Here is a 16582-nt window from a genome sequence, read left to right as displayed (position 1 = left end):
CCGCAATCCAAATTGTAGTGTGCTACAACCCCCCCACCATGCCCCAGGATTCCCACTCCTCATTTCTTGATACACTGGAAAGTATTAGGGTACAACCCAACACCCTAATAATGGCCGATTTCAACTACCCCACTATTAACTGGGAAAACTACTCGTGTACCAATTCTTTTGCTCAACGTTTACTGGAATTCATAAATTCCAACGCCTTGGATCAGCTTATTTACACCCCCACCAGAGGCAGCAATATCCTAGACCTGGTCATTATCAACATGGGCAACCGGTGTTCCACACCAGAGGTCAATTCCTCATTGGTCAGATCCGACCACAGGCTAATCACCCTAGACATCTACATCCCGTCCACACCCCCAATTAGGGAAAACACCGTAAAAACCTTCTCCAAAGCCAACTTCACACTTCTTAAGACAGAAGTGGCAAACTTCATGACACTCATGCAGACGGACAGTAGAGGTACGACTGCTGAATCCTACACAAAAACACTTTATAAGCACTTACATGAGTGCATGGATCATGCTATCCCTAATAGAACCAATATGTTATCCTCCAAAAAAAGGAAGCCAATCTGGTGGTCCTCTGCCATAAACAAACTTTACAACAGAAGAAAGAAACTGTTGCAAAAAAGAGTAAAATTCCATTACTGGAGGAACTCCCTGGTCAACCTCAGTAAGAAGCTGAGATCCCTCATAAAATCCTCCAAAGCTAGTTACGAAAACACAATTGCCACTGACTCTAAAGACAACCACAAGGCATTCTATAGCTATGTCAAGAATCTCAATGGCAACACTCAGATCTGCTCTGAGTTACAGCACAATGGCACTAAATAAATAGAACCAACTGATATTGCCAACATCCTGGCAGATAGGTTCAGTGCTAACTTTACCCCTCTCTCACCCCCTAGAGGGCCCATCTCTATACCGGAAGAATGCAAAGTTCCTGTAATCACGTCTGCACAGGTAAAAAAAACACTCTCTAAAGCCAAAAACACAGCATCCATGGGACCTGACAATATCCCAGGCTGCGTTCTACATGAACTACATAATGAACTGGCACTCTACCCAAGTATCGTGTTCAATCATAGCCTCACCTCAGACTTTGTGCCTACTGAGTGGCGCACTACGATGGTGATCCCATTCCACAAAGGGGTAGCCACGATGGACCCTGGGAACTACCACCCCATTAGCCTGACCAGCCTGGTCTGCAAGTCCATGGAACGTATCATCATGGAACTCATAAACAAAGACATTGGTAATCTCCAAACTCTGGACCCTACCTAGTTTGGGTTTGTAAAAGGCAGATCATGTCTCCTAAAGCTGATTGACTTCTTTGAAGCAGTCACCAAAGCCATAAATGAGGGTAAGGTGGTTCACACAGCTTATCTAGATCTCGCCAAGGCTTTCGACACCATCCCCCACTCTGGAATTATAGATACACTTACTAAACTAGGTATAAATGCCTATGTCACAAGATGGGTTACCAACTGGCTCACGGACAGAACCCACACTGTGAAAGTAGCAGACTCCAAATCCGACTTCAGACCAGTGACAAGTGGAGTACCACAGGGTTCAGTCCTGGGTCCTCTCCTGTTTGGTATTTACTTCTCTGAAGTACAGGCTGACACAGAAGGTCTTTGACTAACAAAGTTTACAGAGCCATAATTGAAACTCCTAACAATGTGGACATACTACAAAAGGGTTTCACTGAGACAGATGCCTGGTGTCAAAGCCATGGCTGAAGCTCAGTGCCAAAAAGTGTATTGTCATCCCCTTTGGTAAAAACTCTGTACCCATGAACAACCACATAAATGGTAGTCTACTTAACTCCGAAAGTGTGATAAGAGACCTTGGGACACAGGTGGACATTAGCCTCTCCTTTGATAATCACATTGCCACAGTGGTCAGGAAATCCCTCTACGTGGCTCACCTCATCATAAACGGTTTCTCATCCAGAAAAAAAGAGGTCATTGTTCCCCTCTACTCATCACTCATTAGACCCATTATGGAGTACAGCACCCCTTTTGGTATGTACCTCACAAGACATCTACAACAACTGGAAAGGCCACAGAAATACCTCACAAAGAGGATTACTGAATTCAGATGCCCTACGCAGACCTTCTCAAAAAACTCCAGCTTTACTCCGTCGCATAGCGCCTGCTCAGAGGCGATCTCTGCCTAACATACAAAGCTATGTCAAACCCATAGCTGTTGGACATGCTCCACTTAAAGAAATCCCAATCCCTCCGAGATACGTGCCTTAGAGACCTAAACCTTGTTACCACAATAAACAGAACATGCTGGAGGGATGGATTCCTGTCCCAGAGACTTCCCATACTCTGGAACAGACTACCTATCTATGTCAAACAGAGCTCCTCATTAGCACTCTTCAAGAAAAATCTTGATGATTTGATGGGAAATAGGAAATTCACCCCAGGGATCACTTCTGTGGCTCTGCTCGACAGGGGCACAGGAAAATAATTTTCTTGGGTGGCGAAAGCCAGGGTACCTTTTTGGCTTGGCTTATATAGGCCCTAGGGCTAATAGCCTAGTACCTACCTATGAACATATATATCTATATATATATATAAGTGTGTGTGTGTATATATATATATATATATATATATATATATATATATATATGTGTGTGTGTGTGTGTTTATGTGTGTATATAGATGTGTATATATATATATATATATATATATATATATATATATATATATATGTGTGTGTAGTCACCTAAGCATCACTACATTCATCTCTTGGTACATAGTTTATAAATGCTGGACGCTTACTATTCTCGAGCCATTGGCTTACTTGTACATGTTCTGTTGCCACAAGTATGACAAATTTAGTACAGAAGATAAGCTTCATACCATATTTATTTTATATTTGTTGACCGGGAGTGTCTGACTGAGCCAAAGCCCTTTTTCAGCGGAGGACCAGTGAGAAAACCTCCAAAACATACAAAATTACTATAGAGATATTCAGTAGTTGCCAAGTCATACTATACTGTAAGTAAAAGCACGATAGTAGTTAAAGCATAAGAAGCAAAAATGTTGTAGTTTAAAAAAAGTTTGCTTATTTAAAGTTCAAAACGCAGATTATAGGAAAACGTTTGGAAGTTTCATAGAAGGAATGGGATATAATAGTTAAACAAGCCTATGTTGGTTGGTTATGGTCAGGGAGAGTCATATAATACTGTTATTCACTTTGCAGTGAGTAACTGTTTACACTGGATGCCCTGAATGGTCCATAAAAATCAGAGTCCTAAAGTATATGACTTCACTGCTGTGTGTGCTTATTTTATTTACTGTCATTTTTTTTTTGGTGCAGCATGTTTACAGTAGGCTAGGGCACCTGCCAGTGGAAATATATCATCATTGTATAACTGACTGGTCATTCCATAGTGTGGGTGCTGTTTGCACTTGTGTGTGTCTAACAGTAAAAGAAGCTTCTTCGCCTCTGTTGCCTCACTCAAGTGTGTGCGTGTGTGTGTGTGTGTGTGTGTGTGTGTGTGTGTGTGTGTGTGTGTGTGCGTGCGTGCATGCGAAGAGGCATGCATGGTGTACGATATAACATAGAAACACAATTCAAAGCTGAACTGGCACCTCCTTGCTCTGGAGAGTGGTATATGTCATTGTCTGTGTCAGTGTGTGTGCGTTAGTGTGTGTGTGTCTGCATGCTTATATGATCTATTTGATGTAACAGAGAAGTGTGGAGCAAAGCCAAACTGACACCGCTTTGAACAGCTGTGGGGCGTCCAGTGCTAGCTTGCATCTATCACTTTGGTTGACAACGGCATTACAGCAGTGTTTTCTGAAGGGGTTGGTTCAGCTGGCTGGCACTATTGCAAGATATGAGTGTCATTTTGTATGTAAATGCTTGAATGGATTGATGGTGGTGTGATGGGGCAGAAGGGTAATAGTGTTGGGTGTCAGACCAGCATACATCACAAGTGTACCTAATTTGGCGTTACACTTTTACTCTGACATGGTAAAATCCAAAATGATTTTTAATTAAGGTTTTGTCTTGTCTTGCGCTAACAATGAAATTTATTGCAATGTAGGACTTTTTTTCATGAAATGGATGCCACTTCATGTACTCTTAACGGTGTGACCTTAACCAAGGTAGTAGTACTGCTACTTAGAAAAGCTTTATAACTTGGAAGCTTTCTCCACAAGTCGAGTCTGTTGCCAAAAGGATAAGATATATGCATGAATGTTGTTGTTGTTTTTCTTTCAGCTTTTCCTGGTTAAGGGTCGCCACAGCGGAACTCCGGTCCGCTAATGATTGGCAGTCGATTTTTACGGTGCTGAGGTGCCAGCATGACGCCCTGCCTTCAACGAAGGCACGCCCATTCATGCATGTCTTGCGAATGCCACTTAACCGCGGGGAGGACATGCAGACTCCACACAGAAGGTGCTCCAGCCGAGAATCGAACGGGAGAACTTCTTGCTATATGCATGAAAATATACAGCTAAAAATAAGGCTGCGTGAATCTATAGTAACAAAAAGTACTGGCTCACATAAGAGGCTAGGGATGTTGTTGTTAAGAAGAAACAAAACATAAAGTGTTAGGAAAAGTTTAGCACTACCTAAGATGGTTCCATTTTATGATATGAAAAAGTATGCAAAAATAACCATGTGACCAGCCAGAAGGCACTACACAATACAAGGAAATATTTCACTATGTAAATTTAAGAAAATTGAAATGTTTATTTTATTGTATTTATTTATTTTACATTTGTTGACTGGGATTGTCCAACTGGATACTTGCCCATTTTCAGTGGAGGCCCGGGGAGAAAAGATCTAAGGTGCAAACAGTAATACATTTCATATGACTTAAAACAAAAATAAAGTGCATAGAGGCAATTTATACAGATTTTTCAGAAAAAACGACAATATTTACAGATTATTTCAAGCATTATTTACAGATTATATCAGAAAAAAAGTGATGCATTTAGTAATCAGCAGATGTATGTAAGCTAAGGAGCTAGGATTCTCAAGATGGTTAAGAAAGACTGGTGTAATTACTTTGGAGTAATAGTGAATGTGTTGGGATTAAAACAGGGACAAGACCAGTGTGACTTAAAGTATTGTTTTAGACTATTTTTGAATTGACTTATAGAGGGTTCTAGAGTAATATCTGCTGGTAGGGAATTCCAAATTTTCCAACATAGTTAGCGAACAGAGAGTCACCGGCTGAATTATTAGCTTTGATAGTTTGGACGAGCAGTTGTTTTGATGATCGAAGTGTACTAAGGTTGCTGTAAGGGTAGAATGTGAGTCTGAGTGCTGGTGTTTTGTCAGGTAGGTTTAGTATTTTAAATGCAACTAACAGCTGGTTGAGCTGAATGAGGTGAGATAGTTCTAACCACCCAAGAAATCGTAGGTTAATACAGTGGTGTGTTTTTTAGGGCATACCAGTGGAAATCTGGCAATGTGATTATAGCAGGATGATAGTTTACAGAGTACTATTTTACCTAGATTAGTCAGTCGACCGGAAGTATAGAATAAGGTTTGAGAGTAAGTGTGAGCGGGTAGTTGCAGTAGAGGCAGGTGGGATAAGGAAAGGCCTGATGTAAAGTGACCCAAGTTTTTTATTGATGGTTTTAATAGTTTTGTTGATGTGTAGATCAAACTTGAGGGTGTTGTTGATAATGACTCCTAATAGTTTTGTATGGAAGTCTGGAGAGATAGTGGTACCGTTATTAGAGTATATAGAAAAGGAAAGGCGGTTAGACCTGTTGGTGGGGGAGAAAAGTAGCAACTTTGTTTTATTAGGATTTAAGGTCAAACAGCGATCATATAGTCATTTTTCAACTCTTAAAAGTAGACTGTGATTTTGTACACAGATCTGACTGAGAGGAAGCCGAACATATCATAGTGGAGTCATCCGCATTTTGAATGCAAGTTGCATGTGGGATGACAGTGTAGAGATCATTGATAAAGACAGAAAACAGAAGAAGACCCAATATTAATCCCTAGGGGACTCCCAGAGTATTTGGTAAGAGGGTAGATATTTTATTCTACCATAGGGCAGCCTGCTGTCTGCCGTACAAATAAGACTGGAACCAGTGGAGAGCAGTGTTATCTAAGTAGGCAGTTTTTAGTGTCTGAATTAGTAGCTGGTGGTTGACCATATCATATGTCTTGGAGAGGTTCAAAAAGAGGGTTGAGGATAATTTGTTATTGTTACGGTTGTGGTTAATGGTATTAGAGAAGGCAAGGAGGGCTGAGGTGGTACTCTGATGAGGCCTGAAACCATGCTGAGAGTTTGCTAGTAAATTGTTTTGTGTAAGATGGTGCATCAACTGTACATGGATGCAGTTTTCCATAATTTTGGCAAGTGGTGACAGTATGGCTATTGGTCGAAAGTTAGATAATTCAGTGGAAGTACCACCTTTATGTAGTGGTAGCACATATATTTTCCAGATGGAGAGGATAGAGGATATCGAGAATATAGGACAAAACAGTGGATTGAGATTAGTTATTTTTCCCCAGTTTTCCTGGGATAGTGCTAGTCAGCAGTTACAAGAAAAGAGTCATTAGAGAACAGTTTTAGTGGCACACCAGGCTGTGATCTGTTTGATGTCTATTGTCATACAAGATTGCTAAGTAGATGAACCTAGCCTAGCTGGAAATGTGAGACTCTGGCTCATTGAAGGCGGGGAGATGGGAGGAGTAACTTGGTCAGAAACTGACAGTAACAAAACTGCTGTTTGTAAAAAGTCTTTTTTAGCTCAGTGATTTGTTTATAATTTTGCAAGCTTCTTTCAGGAAAAACATTTGTAAAACCCAGTACAGTACAGTCAATGACACTTGATCTACTGACTGTTAAACTTGGGAATATTTTTCAGGTTTTCCATTCAAAATGAATGGAAGTTTGATCTGACAACAAAGGGTAGATTACTGGAAAAGTGCCCCTGCTAGAGCGGTGCCCTAGGCGGCTGCCTAGTTGGCCTATGCCGGAGGCCGCCTATGGTAACAAAAGTGCTGCTTCCATCAAGGGGTGTAATGAAATAAACAATAATCATTGCCACTTCTTTCAGTGATATAAGTATAGCTGTAACTTAAGTCTGACTCACTGATATTCTTACTTTTCAGGCTGTAGGAAGTCACAGCTTATTTACTTATCTAACATAATTACTCATTATTGTCTACATTCTGTGTTAAAAAAATATTGCACAGCTAGTATAGAGGTCAGTTTGTGCATTAAAATCATCACATACCACCATTTCTGGATTTCTTTTCTAGCAGTCCGGCAACAGTTCAAAAACATTCCAAAATGACTTTTCCTCTTCATTCATAATAACAGTATAACTTATTTTAAGTACTTTCACAGCAATAATACTCACTTTTTCTGGTTGCTTTACCAGCACTGGTGTCAAACCCCCATGTACTTTTATAATTGCTACTAAAGTTTCACTTCTAGTCACTATGCCACCCCAGGTCCTCGTTAAAAAGGGGCCATAGGCTCAGTGGGCTTTATCCAGTCAGAAGTGGAGTAAATTAAAGTTTTTCCTGTTCCTTGTGTTGTATTATGATATGCCACCATGCTTCTTCTGATGAGTGTTAATATCAGGATCAGCTGCGATAGATTCATTTGAATATGACTGAGCTGTGTTGGTGGCATTTTGTCCTGCTCTTTTCAGCCATTTGGGGAAGAAATAAAGTGAAAATGTATTATGATACTTATAGTAAAGACATCTTTACAGAAGGTAGCTGTCTTTATTTTTAAGTGTTTATGTAAATGGCATTTGCTGAAAAAGAATCTTGTTCAATAATTTTTTTTATATGTTTGTATTTTTTTAGAAACATCAACAACAAAGTCAGCTTCCACGAGCTGTGGGAATGTGGCAGTGTCCATCAGCGCTTAGAGAACATCACGTACAGCCAGGTAGGCATGATGTAAATTGCATTTCTGACAGGGGCCTCTGGAGTGGTTGTTTACAATACGAAAAAATGAAACTTGATAAAATTCTGTGAATATACAAGTTCAATAAGGTGAGTAGGCAGCTTCTAAATCAAGCGTTTATTCAACAAGCCTTCAAGTACACATAAAATAGATAAACAGTAAAACAAACATAAAATCAAAGCGTCTTTCTTAGAAATTGTCATTTTTTGGTGCCAGTAACTCAGTAACTTCAGCTGAAAGGACTTCTGAGTTGCATTCAGTGGTATGTAAAGATCATTTGTAGTTTCCGTCTGTGTATGGTTTCACTGACTCTCTTCTTTCTCTGAGAAAAGGTACCCTGCTACCAGACTTGTTTCCAGAACAGGACATTAAAGATGATTCTCAAAGCTTACAAACTCTTAGGAAAATCTAAAAATCATTTGAATGTTATGCAATTTTTTTGTCACTCTGACAGAATTGACACTATTATAGTTATTGTTAGAAATCAGGTATTGACATTTAGTGTATATTAATTTTTTGGATGTATAAAATGTTTCTTTGTTATCCATAGCTCAGTATTTGTTTTTATAATTAAGGCATGTAATTCACACTTTCTGACTCCCAGGTGGTTCTTATTTAAATATGGTTAAGTCATTTGTGGTAAGTTGTTTTAGAGTATTTTACTTTTGTTTTCGTTACTATTTTCAGGGTTATATTTTTCAGTTTTTATATGCTACTTTTATTTCATGTTGTTATAAACAGTATAAAAAGGTAAAGAAAACATATGATGATGTCATTTTCATTCATTCCTCAACAAATGGATGTCGGATGCAACTCGGAATAGATTCTAGGATTTAATTCTCGAGCTCTTTCCTTTACCCATACTGTCCCCGACCACTACACTACATCAGATCTCATTTGCTGATCTAACAATTCGCTTGAGTTTGCTTTCTTCCGAGCTCAAACTGTGTGTTTTCTGGGATAGTGAGTAAAAAAAACTAATTTTTTTTCTTAATTACCTTCTGTAGTATCCTGTCTTTATCCACTGAGCTAATTGTACTTTTCTTTACAACCTTTCTTTACCATACTTTCATATTCTCTTTTTTTTCAATAGCTGCTGTTTCATTATTTTGCTTTACCTTTTTCCATAGGGTATTCTTGTTACCATTGTTGGTATAATTGTCTCTTTCCCTCTAACATCTTTACAAAAAAAAATCTTTCTTGAATTCTCTATCTTTTGACTGTTTTTTGCTGTTTGGCATAGTTTACAGCAATGGCTGAAAAGCCTACTGGATTTAAGAATTGTTTATTGTTTAGGCTCTTCTCATCTAAATACTCCTTGTATAGTTTGCTGGCTTTAATGCCAGAGTTATCAGCAACTGACGCAACAAGTTGTTGCTTAAGGGCCATTTCCCTGCTTCTGTTCATTCTTGTGTTTCAACTTCAGGGGCTCAAACCCCTCTCAGAGAAATCTTAGTCTACGAAGCCCAGGGAGCATTGAAAGTGTTCTCTTGTCAGGTCTCCCAAATCTGATCCAACATCAGAACCTCCAGCTAAAGTCTCCAAGAACTCGGATCTAAAATCCATGGATCCTATGACTTCAACCTCAAAGTATCCTTGGCTCTGAAGCCCTCACTTTTCTTTGGAGGCATTGTCCCCAAGACTCAGGTCTCCTTTCTTACAAGACACACCAAGAATGTTTTCTAGACCACCTTCCACTTCCTCTTCAATCAGGTCCTCCCGAAGTCTCTCTGAAGCAGAGGTAGATAGGATGTTGAGAAAATTTCTCAGAACAGCGATTCAGGTCGTAGCCTGCTATAGGTCCCCAGCCATGTTCCTAGACTCACACTCCACGTTCCTAAGCACCCTGGAGAATATTGGGGTCCAACCTAAAACTCTCATACTGGGTGACTTCAACTACCCCTCTATTAACTGGGAAAACTACTCATGTACCAATACACTTGCCCAATGCTTTCTGGAATTCATTAATTTCAATGCCCCTTGGACCAGCTCGTTCTTAATCCCAATAGAGGTAGCAACATCCTTGACCTGGTCATTACTAACATGGGTGATGGTTGCTGTACACCAATAGTCAACTCCTCCCTGGTTAGATCCGACCACAAACTAATCACCTTGGAAATCCCCCACCCCCACCCCACCCCCCACAAATGTAACCACCATGAAAAACTTCTCCAAAGTTAACTTTGGGCTCCTAAAAACAGAGGTGGCTAACTTCATTTCACCCATGCAAGTAGAGAATATTTGCATGACTGCCGAATCATACACCAATGCACTGTATGAACACGTACACAAATGCATGGATCTCGCCATGCCCATTAGAACCAAGACGCTCTCTCAAAAAAAAATGAAGCCAGTCTGGTGGTTGCCTGCCATAAACAAACTCTACAACAGAAGGAGGAATCTGATGTGGAATAATGTGAAGTCCCAAGATTAGAAAAACTCCCTTATCAGCCTCAGCAAAAGGTTGGGATCCCTCATCAAATCCTCTAAAGCTAGCTATGAAAACAGAATTGCAGCAGATAGTAAAAACAACCACAAGGCCTTCTATAGTTATGTAAAGAATCTCCACGGCAATGCCCAGATTTTCTCTGAGCTACTGCACAATAGTACCTCCTATACTGGCCAACAGATTCACTGCTAACTTTACCACCCCCAAAGGACCAATCACAATACCAGTAGATTGCCAGGCACCCAGTGTTACTGCTGCACAGGTTAAAACAGCACTGTCCAAGGCCAAGAATACAGCTTTTATGGGACTTGACAGTATCCTTGGCTGTGTTCCACATGAACTATAGAGTGGACTGGCACCTCACCTGTGTGCCCTGTTCAATCACAGCCTCACCTCAGGCTTTGTCCCTACCGAATGGCATACTGCTACAGTCATCTTTCTCCACAAAGGAGGAGCGACTATAGACCCCGGGAATTATTGCCCCATTAGCCTGACAAGTCTGGTATGCAAAGCTATGGAATGCATCATCATGGACCTAATAAACAAGGATATAGGGAATCTCTAAAGTCTGGATCCTACACAGTTTGGTTTTGTGAAGGGTAGATCATGCCTGCTCAACTTGGTTGATTTCTTTGAGTCAGTCACCAGACCTATGGATGAAGGCAAGGTGTTTCATACAACCTACCTTGATCTGGCCAAGGCCTTTGATATCATTCCACACTCAGGAATCATAGAAAAACTCACTAAGCTAGGCATCAACCCCTATATCACTAGGTAGGTTGCAAACTGGCTCACAGAACCCACAGTGTGAAATTAGCTGGCTCCAAGTCAGACTGCCAACCAGTCACAAGTGGAGTCCCACAGGATTTGGTCCTGGGTCCTCTCCTGTTTGGTATCTACTTCTCTGAAGTCCAGGCCAACACAAAGGGACTCTGGCTGACAAAGTTCGCAGATGATTGCAAGTTGGGAGCTATTAACTCCTCAAGTGATGTTGACATCCTACAGAAAGGGCTCAATGAGACCAACGACTGGTGTCAGAACCATGGCCTTAAGCTCAATGCCAAAAAATGTATCTTCATCCCCCTTAGGAAAAACCTGGTTCCCTTGAATTACCACATTGATGGTAGTCCACTGAAGACAGACTGTGTTATAAGAGATCTGGGAACACAGGTTGACAGCAACCGCTGTTTTGACCACCACATTGCCACTGTGGTCAGAAAGTCCTTCTGTGTGGCACATCTCATTACTAAGGGTTTTGCATCCAGGAAGAAAGAGGTAATTGTCTCCCTCTACTCTTCCTTCATTAGGCCAATCATCGAGTACAATGCCCCTTTTGGCATGTACCTCACTAGACACCTGCAGCAACTGGAGAGAAGTACCTCACAAATAGGATCCTAGGCCTTAAACACTTGTCCTATATGGACAGACTCAAAAAAACCCAGCTGTTCTGTCTCATATCGCCTACTTAGAGGTGATCTCTGCTTGACATACAAAGCCATGTCTGACCCAGTTCTGCTAGAAATGCTACTTTTAAAGAAATCCCAATCCCTGCACACCACATGCTCCAGAGAACTCAACCTCATTACCACAATCAACAGAACATGCTGGAGGAACAGGTTCATAGCCCAGAGACTGCCCATGCTATGGAATAGACTTCCCATACATGTAAAGCAGGGCACCTCACTAGCCCTCTTCAAGAGAAATATTGATGAGTGGATGGGAAATAGAAAATACACCCCGGGGATCACTCCAGTGGCTCAACTCGACAGAGGCATTAGGAACTATGGTCAGGTGGCACGATGCCAGGATAATCCTATGGGCTAGGCTTGTAAAGGCTCCAGGGCCATTAGCCTAGTACACACCTATGAACAGTGATCCAGATGGGGGTCTTACTGGCTCTGGCTCTCATCGGATCCGTGAGCCTTAAGCCTCCTTCACATACCATAATTTCTCCTTCTCCCACCTTCTGTTTTGAAGGCCTCGGATCTCAAATCTCCAAGAGTCAAACCATCAGATCCAAAGATGCCTTTATCTTTGACTACTTCCCTGATATGTTCGGCTCTAACTGACGCTTCGGAGCTGTCACTTCCCCTTGAAGCCTTAGTGGTGGACAGTTTGGCTCTGAATCTTCCATAGGAGAGGAGGATTGGGGAGGCCTGTTTGTCTGATCCGAGAACTTCAGCTCCAGCTAGATTGACCTTGACTTCTCCTGGTCTCTCTGCCTGCGAGGTGGTGGAGAGTGTTTTCTCCCACCCGAGAGCTGTTTCGACTGTTCCCTCTTTGGATCCTGTTTCTGTGTCTCTTCATCCTACTCCACAGGGACAGCCAGCTTCCAGCCATTTCCAGTTAGGGAACTCTCCCCACTTGTACTGATATCTCTCCAGAGCACCTCATTGAAGAGGTCCCCTAGAAGAGGCTATGCAAAAGGAGTCACTTAGATTCCCCTTAGGAATCTTTGACTGAAGACATCTATTTTGATGAAGGAGAAGGGTCCCACGATCTTCACCAGAAGATGTCTCCTTCAGAGACATTCTAGAAATCCTTTTGCAAAAAGGTGATTGGTCCTCCAAAACCCCTTCCCAGGAGGAATTGGTATTCCTAGAAGCATTCAACTCTAGCCCATGTATGTCTTGGGTTTTCCCCTAGCAGATGATTTTATAGATCTTGTCTCCCACTGGGCATGGAAGGAGCCATATACCATAGAAATGATTCCACAGCATCTGGATAAGATTCTTGGAGCACCTAAAGATGGACAGTTTTGGAGTAAGGGAATTCTCATGGATGCCATGGTTGTTGTAGCAGCCACCAGAAAGGAGCTGGATGAGCAGAGCTTCTCTTTCCATCTCCCTAATAGAGAATCTAGACCATTGGACAGGTACGGGAAACGAGTATACTCCTCAGTGACCTTTGCCTTATAGTTGCTAAACTATTTGGCACACTTCACTAGGTTACAGAGGGACTCTGTAACTCTACCCCTGGGTCCATGTCGATGGAGGAAGAGAAGGTCTTTTCCTCTCGATTGGCCACTATACAATCAGTCTTGATTGCATCCATGAGGCTAATCTCTCTTGCAGCTGAGGGTTCCTCACTGGCTGCAGATTCAGGCATAGCCATTAGGAGACATGCCTGGATACGATTGTGTGATTTTGAGGAGCCCTTCAAAGCGCCTTCATCAATGCCCCCTTTGTTGGATCTTCTATTTTAAGCCCCACCATTAGAGATATTTTCCCGCAGTGAGCTGGATGGAAAGACCTTGTTTGCCTTGGGAATCTATTTTTCTACAGTGCAGATACTGTTTTCTAGGAATCAACATGGTGGTAAGAAGATGTCGTTCTGGAAGTCTGATGGACCTTTTCAGGACTCATGCAGAGATTTTTCTCCCGGAGGCAGAGGGAGAAATAATAATGGAAGACGCTGTCCATATGGCAGAGGGGGTCCGCAAAACCAGAGCTTCTGAGATTCCTTCTCAGATAGACCCTTTCAGTGTTGCTGAAGGATTGCCAGACTGCTTCTCTTTGGAGACAGTTGGGGGGTGGTTGTTTTTTCACCAAAATGCCTTGGCAGCCATCAGAAAAGACATGTGGGTGCAAAGGATAATAGCCAGAGGATATTTCATTCTCTTTTTACAAATTCCATGTATGAAAAGAAAACGTCTCCCAATGTTCCACCCAGTCAGTGGGAATTAGCAACTCTGGAGATTCAAAAGCTGCTAGACAAAAGAGTCATCCAAGAGATCCCACCAGACCAAAGAGGATCCAGATTTTACTCAAGGTACTTTTTGATGCCAAGGAAAACAGGGGACATGAGACCTATCATGGATCTCAGTTATCTGAAACAGTTTGTAAGGAACTCCAAGTTCCAGATGGTCAGGGTTCAGTCCATTGTGCCTCTGTTACAGAAGAACAACTGGATGTACTTGGTAGGTCTTCAGGGGCATGTACTATCACATAAAAATGAACAGTCGCTCTTGAAGATACCTGCATTTCCGGCTGGGAGCCAGTCATCATCAGTTCAGAGCCCTGCCCTTCGGTCTCATCACAGCCCCCAGGGTGTTCTCCAAATGCACAAAAGTGGTAACGTATCTAAGACTGCATGGATTCACATTGTTTCTTTATTTAGATGACTGGCTCCTTACCGCACCAACCAGGCATCTCCTAGTAAAACCAGGTATTACTTTGATTATCTCAATCCCTGGGAATCACAGTCAAGTTTTCAAAGTCCCACCTTCAACCAGTACAAGTATTGGAGTTTATAGGGGTTTGGATAGACACAGTTAATCATCTCTCCCTCTCTTTTACCACAATACAGAATTCTTGCCTTGAGACTGCATGTCAGACAAGTTCTTTCTTACCCCTTTCCTCTGGCAAAAGTGGTTCTCAAAGCCCTAGGATCAATGGCTGCAGCGATTAGCTGATACTACTACTAGCTGATACCTACTGCTAGTCTTCACATTTGTATCCTCCAGTGGACTCTAGTAGTTCAGTGGTCCATTCTTCGACAGCCATTGCAACATCCAATAAAAGTATCTCAAGGCTAAAAGGACCCCCCTAATGTGATGGATTCTCTCCAACAAGATTTGAAAAGGATTTCCCTTTATCCTTCCCACCCAAATGCCACTTTGACCGCAAAGGCCTCCCAGTTGGGGTGGGGTCATTTCTTGGGATGGACTGTTCAAGGCATGTGGTCCCCAGAAGAGACCAAATTTGCATGTACATGTCTTAGAGATGAGAGTGGTCCTTTTAGCATTGCAGGCCTTTCAGAACTCTCTTCCTCTAGGGACAATTGCTATGTTAGTAGTTTGGTATATCAACAAACAAGGGGAACTGGGTCTTACTCCCTTTGCTGAGAACCAGTGAGAGTCTGGCAGTAGGCAGTTTCCAACATCTGCTTTCTTGAGGCAATGCACATACCGGGGAAATCCAATGTTCTAGCAGACAAGCTCAGCAGGACTATCCTGATGCCTCATGAGTGGTCTCTCAATCAGTCAGTGGCAAATATGGTCTTCCACAAGTGGGGTCAACCTTTCTGTGATCTATTTACCTTTTCCCTCAACAATAAATGCAAAAGTCCTTTGCCTAATTCTCCCTCAGGGACAGTCACCAAGTGATGCTGTAGTCCATGTTTGGCCTTCCAGTCATCTATTTGCTTATTCTCCCCTATCTCTATTCCCCAAATTATTTCAGAAAGCACTCCAGTTGAAGAGCAAAGTAATCCCCATTGCCCCCTTCTGGTCTTGGCAAGTGTGGTGCCCCTTGCTATGGTCTTACCTACTATGTCCACCTTGCACAGTTGACCCTACTCCAGACCTTCTTTCACATCCATCAGGGATGACTCCTCCCGACATTACAAGCCTTAGCTTGACTGCATGGTTTCTCCAGTTCCAGTGATGACTAGACTTTCCAGGCTTTCCTGTCTTGTTCGCCAAATGTTATTCTCATCTTAGAAACCATCTACAAGGAAGATTTATAAGATTTTCTTTCGGGGTACAACAGAGAAATTTGGATTCTTTCACTGCTCCAGTTCCTGCTGTTTTAGATTTTCTTTCTTCAGTTTTTCAAAGTGTTGCTAGTTTCTCCACAGTCAAAGCTCAAGTCTGCAGCCATCTCCAACTATCACACTGGAGATGATGCTTCCCCTTTAGCCTCATCCAAGTTATATAAAGCATTCCTTAAAGGTACCTTTTTATTAAGGTCTACAATAAAGGATCCCACTTCAACTTGGGATTTTACTGTTTGATATGCTCCCCTTTTGAACCTTCAGCTATGGCAGATTTCAAATTTCTTTCTCAGAAAACAGTCTTACTTTTGGCTATAACTTCTGAGAGGTGAGTTTCTGAACTCCAAGCGCTCTCTTCAAAACCGCATTATTCTTCCATAAAGATAGTCCCCCAGATTTACTAATCTTCCGTGCAGGACTAGTGTAGTCCTGCATGGAAGCAGCTGCTTAGGAGCAGAATGGCAGCGCACCATGCATATCAATGAAGGCGCGCTGCCCGACCTCCTAGGCATACACGGAGCGTGTACGAGTGAAGGGGGCGTGTCTGAGAGTAGAGCACTCAGAATAAACACTCCCCTGCAAAGTAGAACAGCAGAAAGTGGAAATAAATGAGCGAGGCCGTTCATAGGTGTCTACATATCCCCACCAACAGTCCCCCATGCGTACAACAGCAACAAGACATAAAGATGAAAAGAAGAACCCCCCTGT

At 42.0% G+C, this 16582-nt stretch overlaps 1 protein-coding gene across 2 annotated transcripts in view; it reads left to right on the top strand.

The window, feature by feature from the left end:
- Positions 1–16582, top strand: part of LOC122798555 (autophagy-related protein 9A-like) — a 1089020-nt gene that overhangs the window by 920996 nt on the left and 151442 nt on the right. For both annotated transcript variants that reach the window (XM_044067609.1, XM_044067608.1), the window contains one exon: positions 7827–7911. In XM_044067609.1, coding sequence (XP_043923544.1) covers positions 7827–7911 — 85 coding nt within the window. The remainder of the gene's footprint in view (positions 1–7826; positions 7912–16582) is intronic.

Source organism: Protopterus annectens, chromosome 3.part1 (assembly GCF_019279795.1).
Source record: "Protopterus annectens isolate FY-2018-M chromosome 3.part1, PAN1.0, whole genome shotgun sequence".
Classification (NCBI taxonomy): domain Eukaryota; kingdom Metazoa; phylum Chordata; order Ceratodontiformes; family Protopteridae; genus Protopterus; species Protopterus annectens.
The sequence above is the reverse complement of the archived record's forward strand: the minus strand, read 5'-3'. Positions and strand labels throughout refer to the sequence as shown.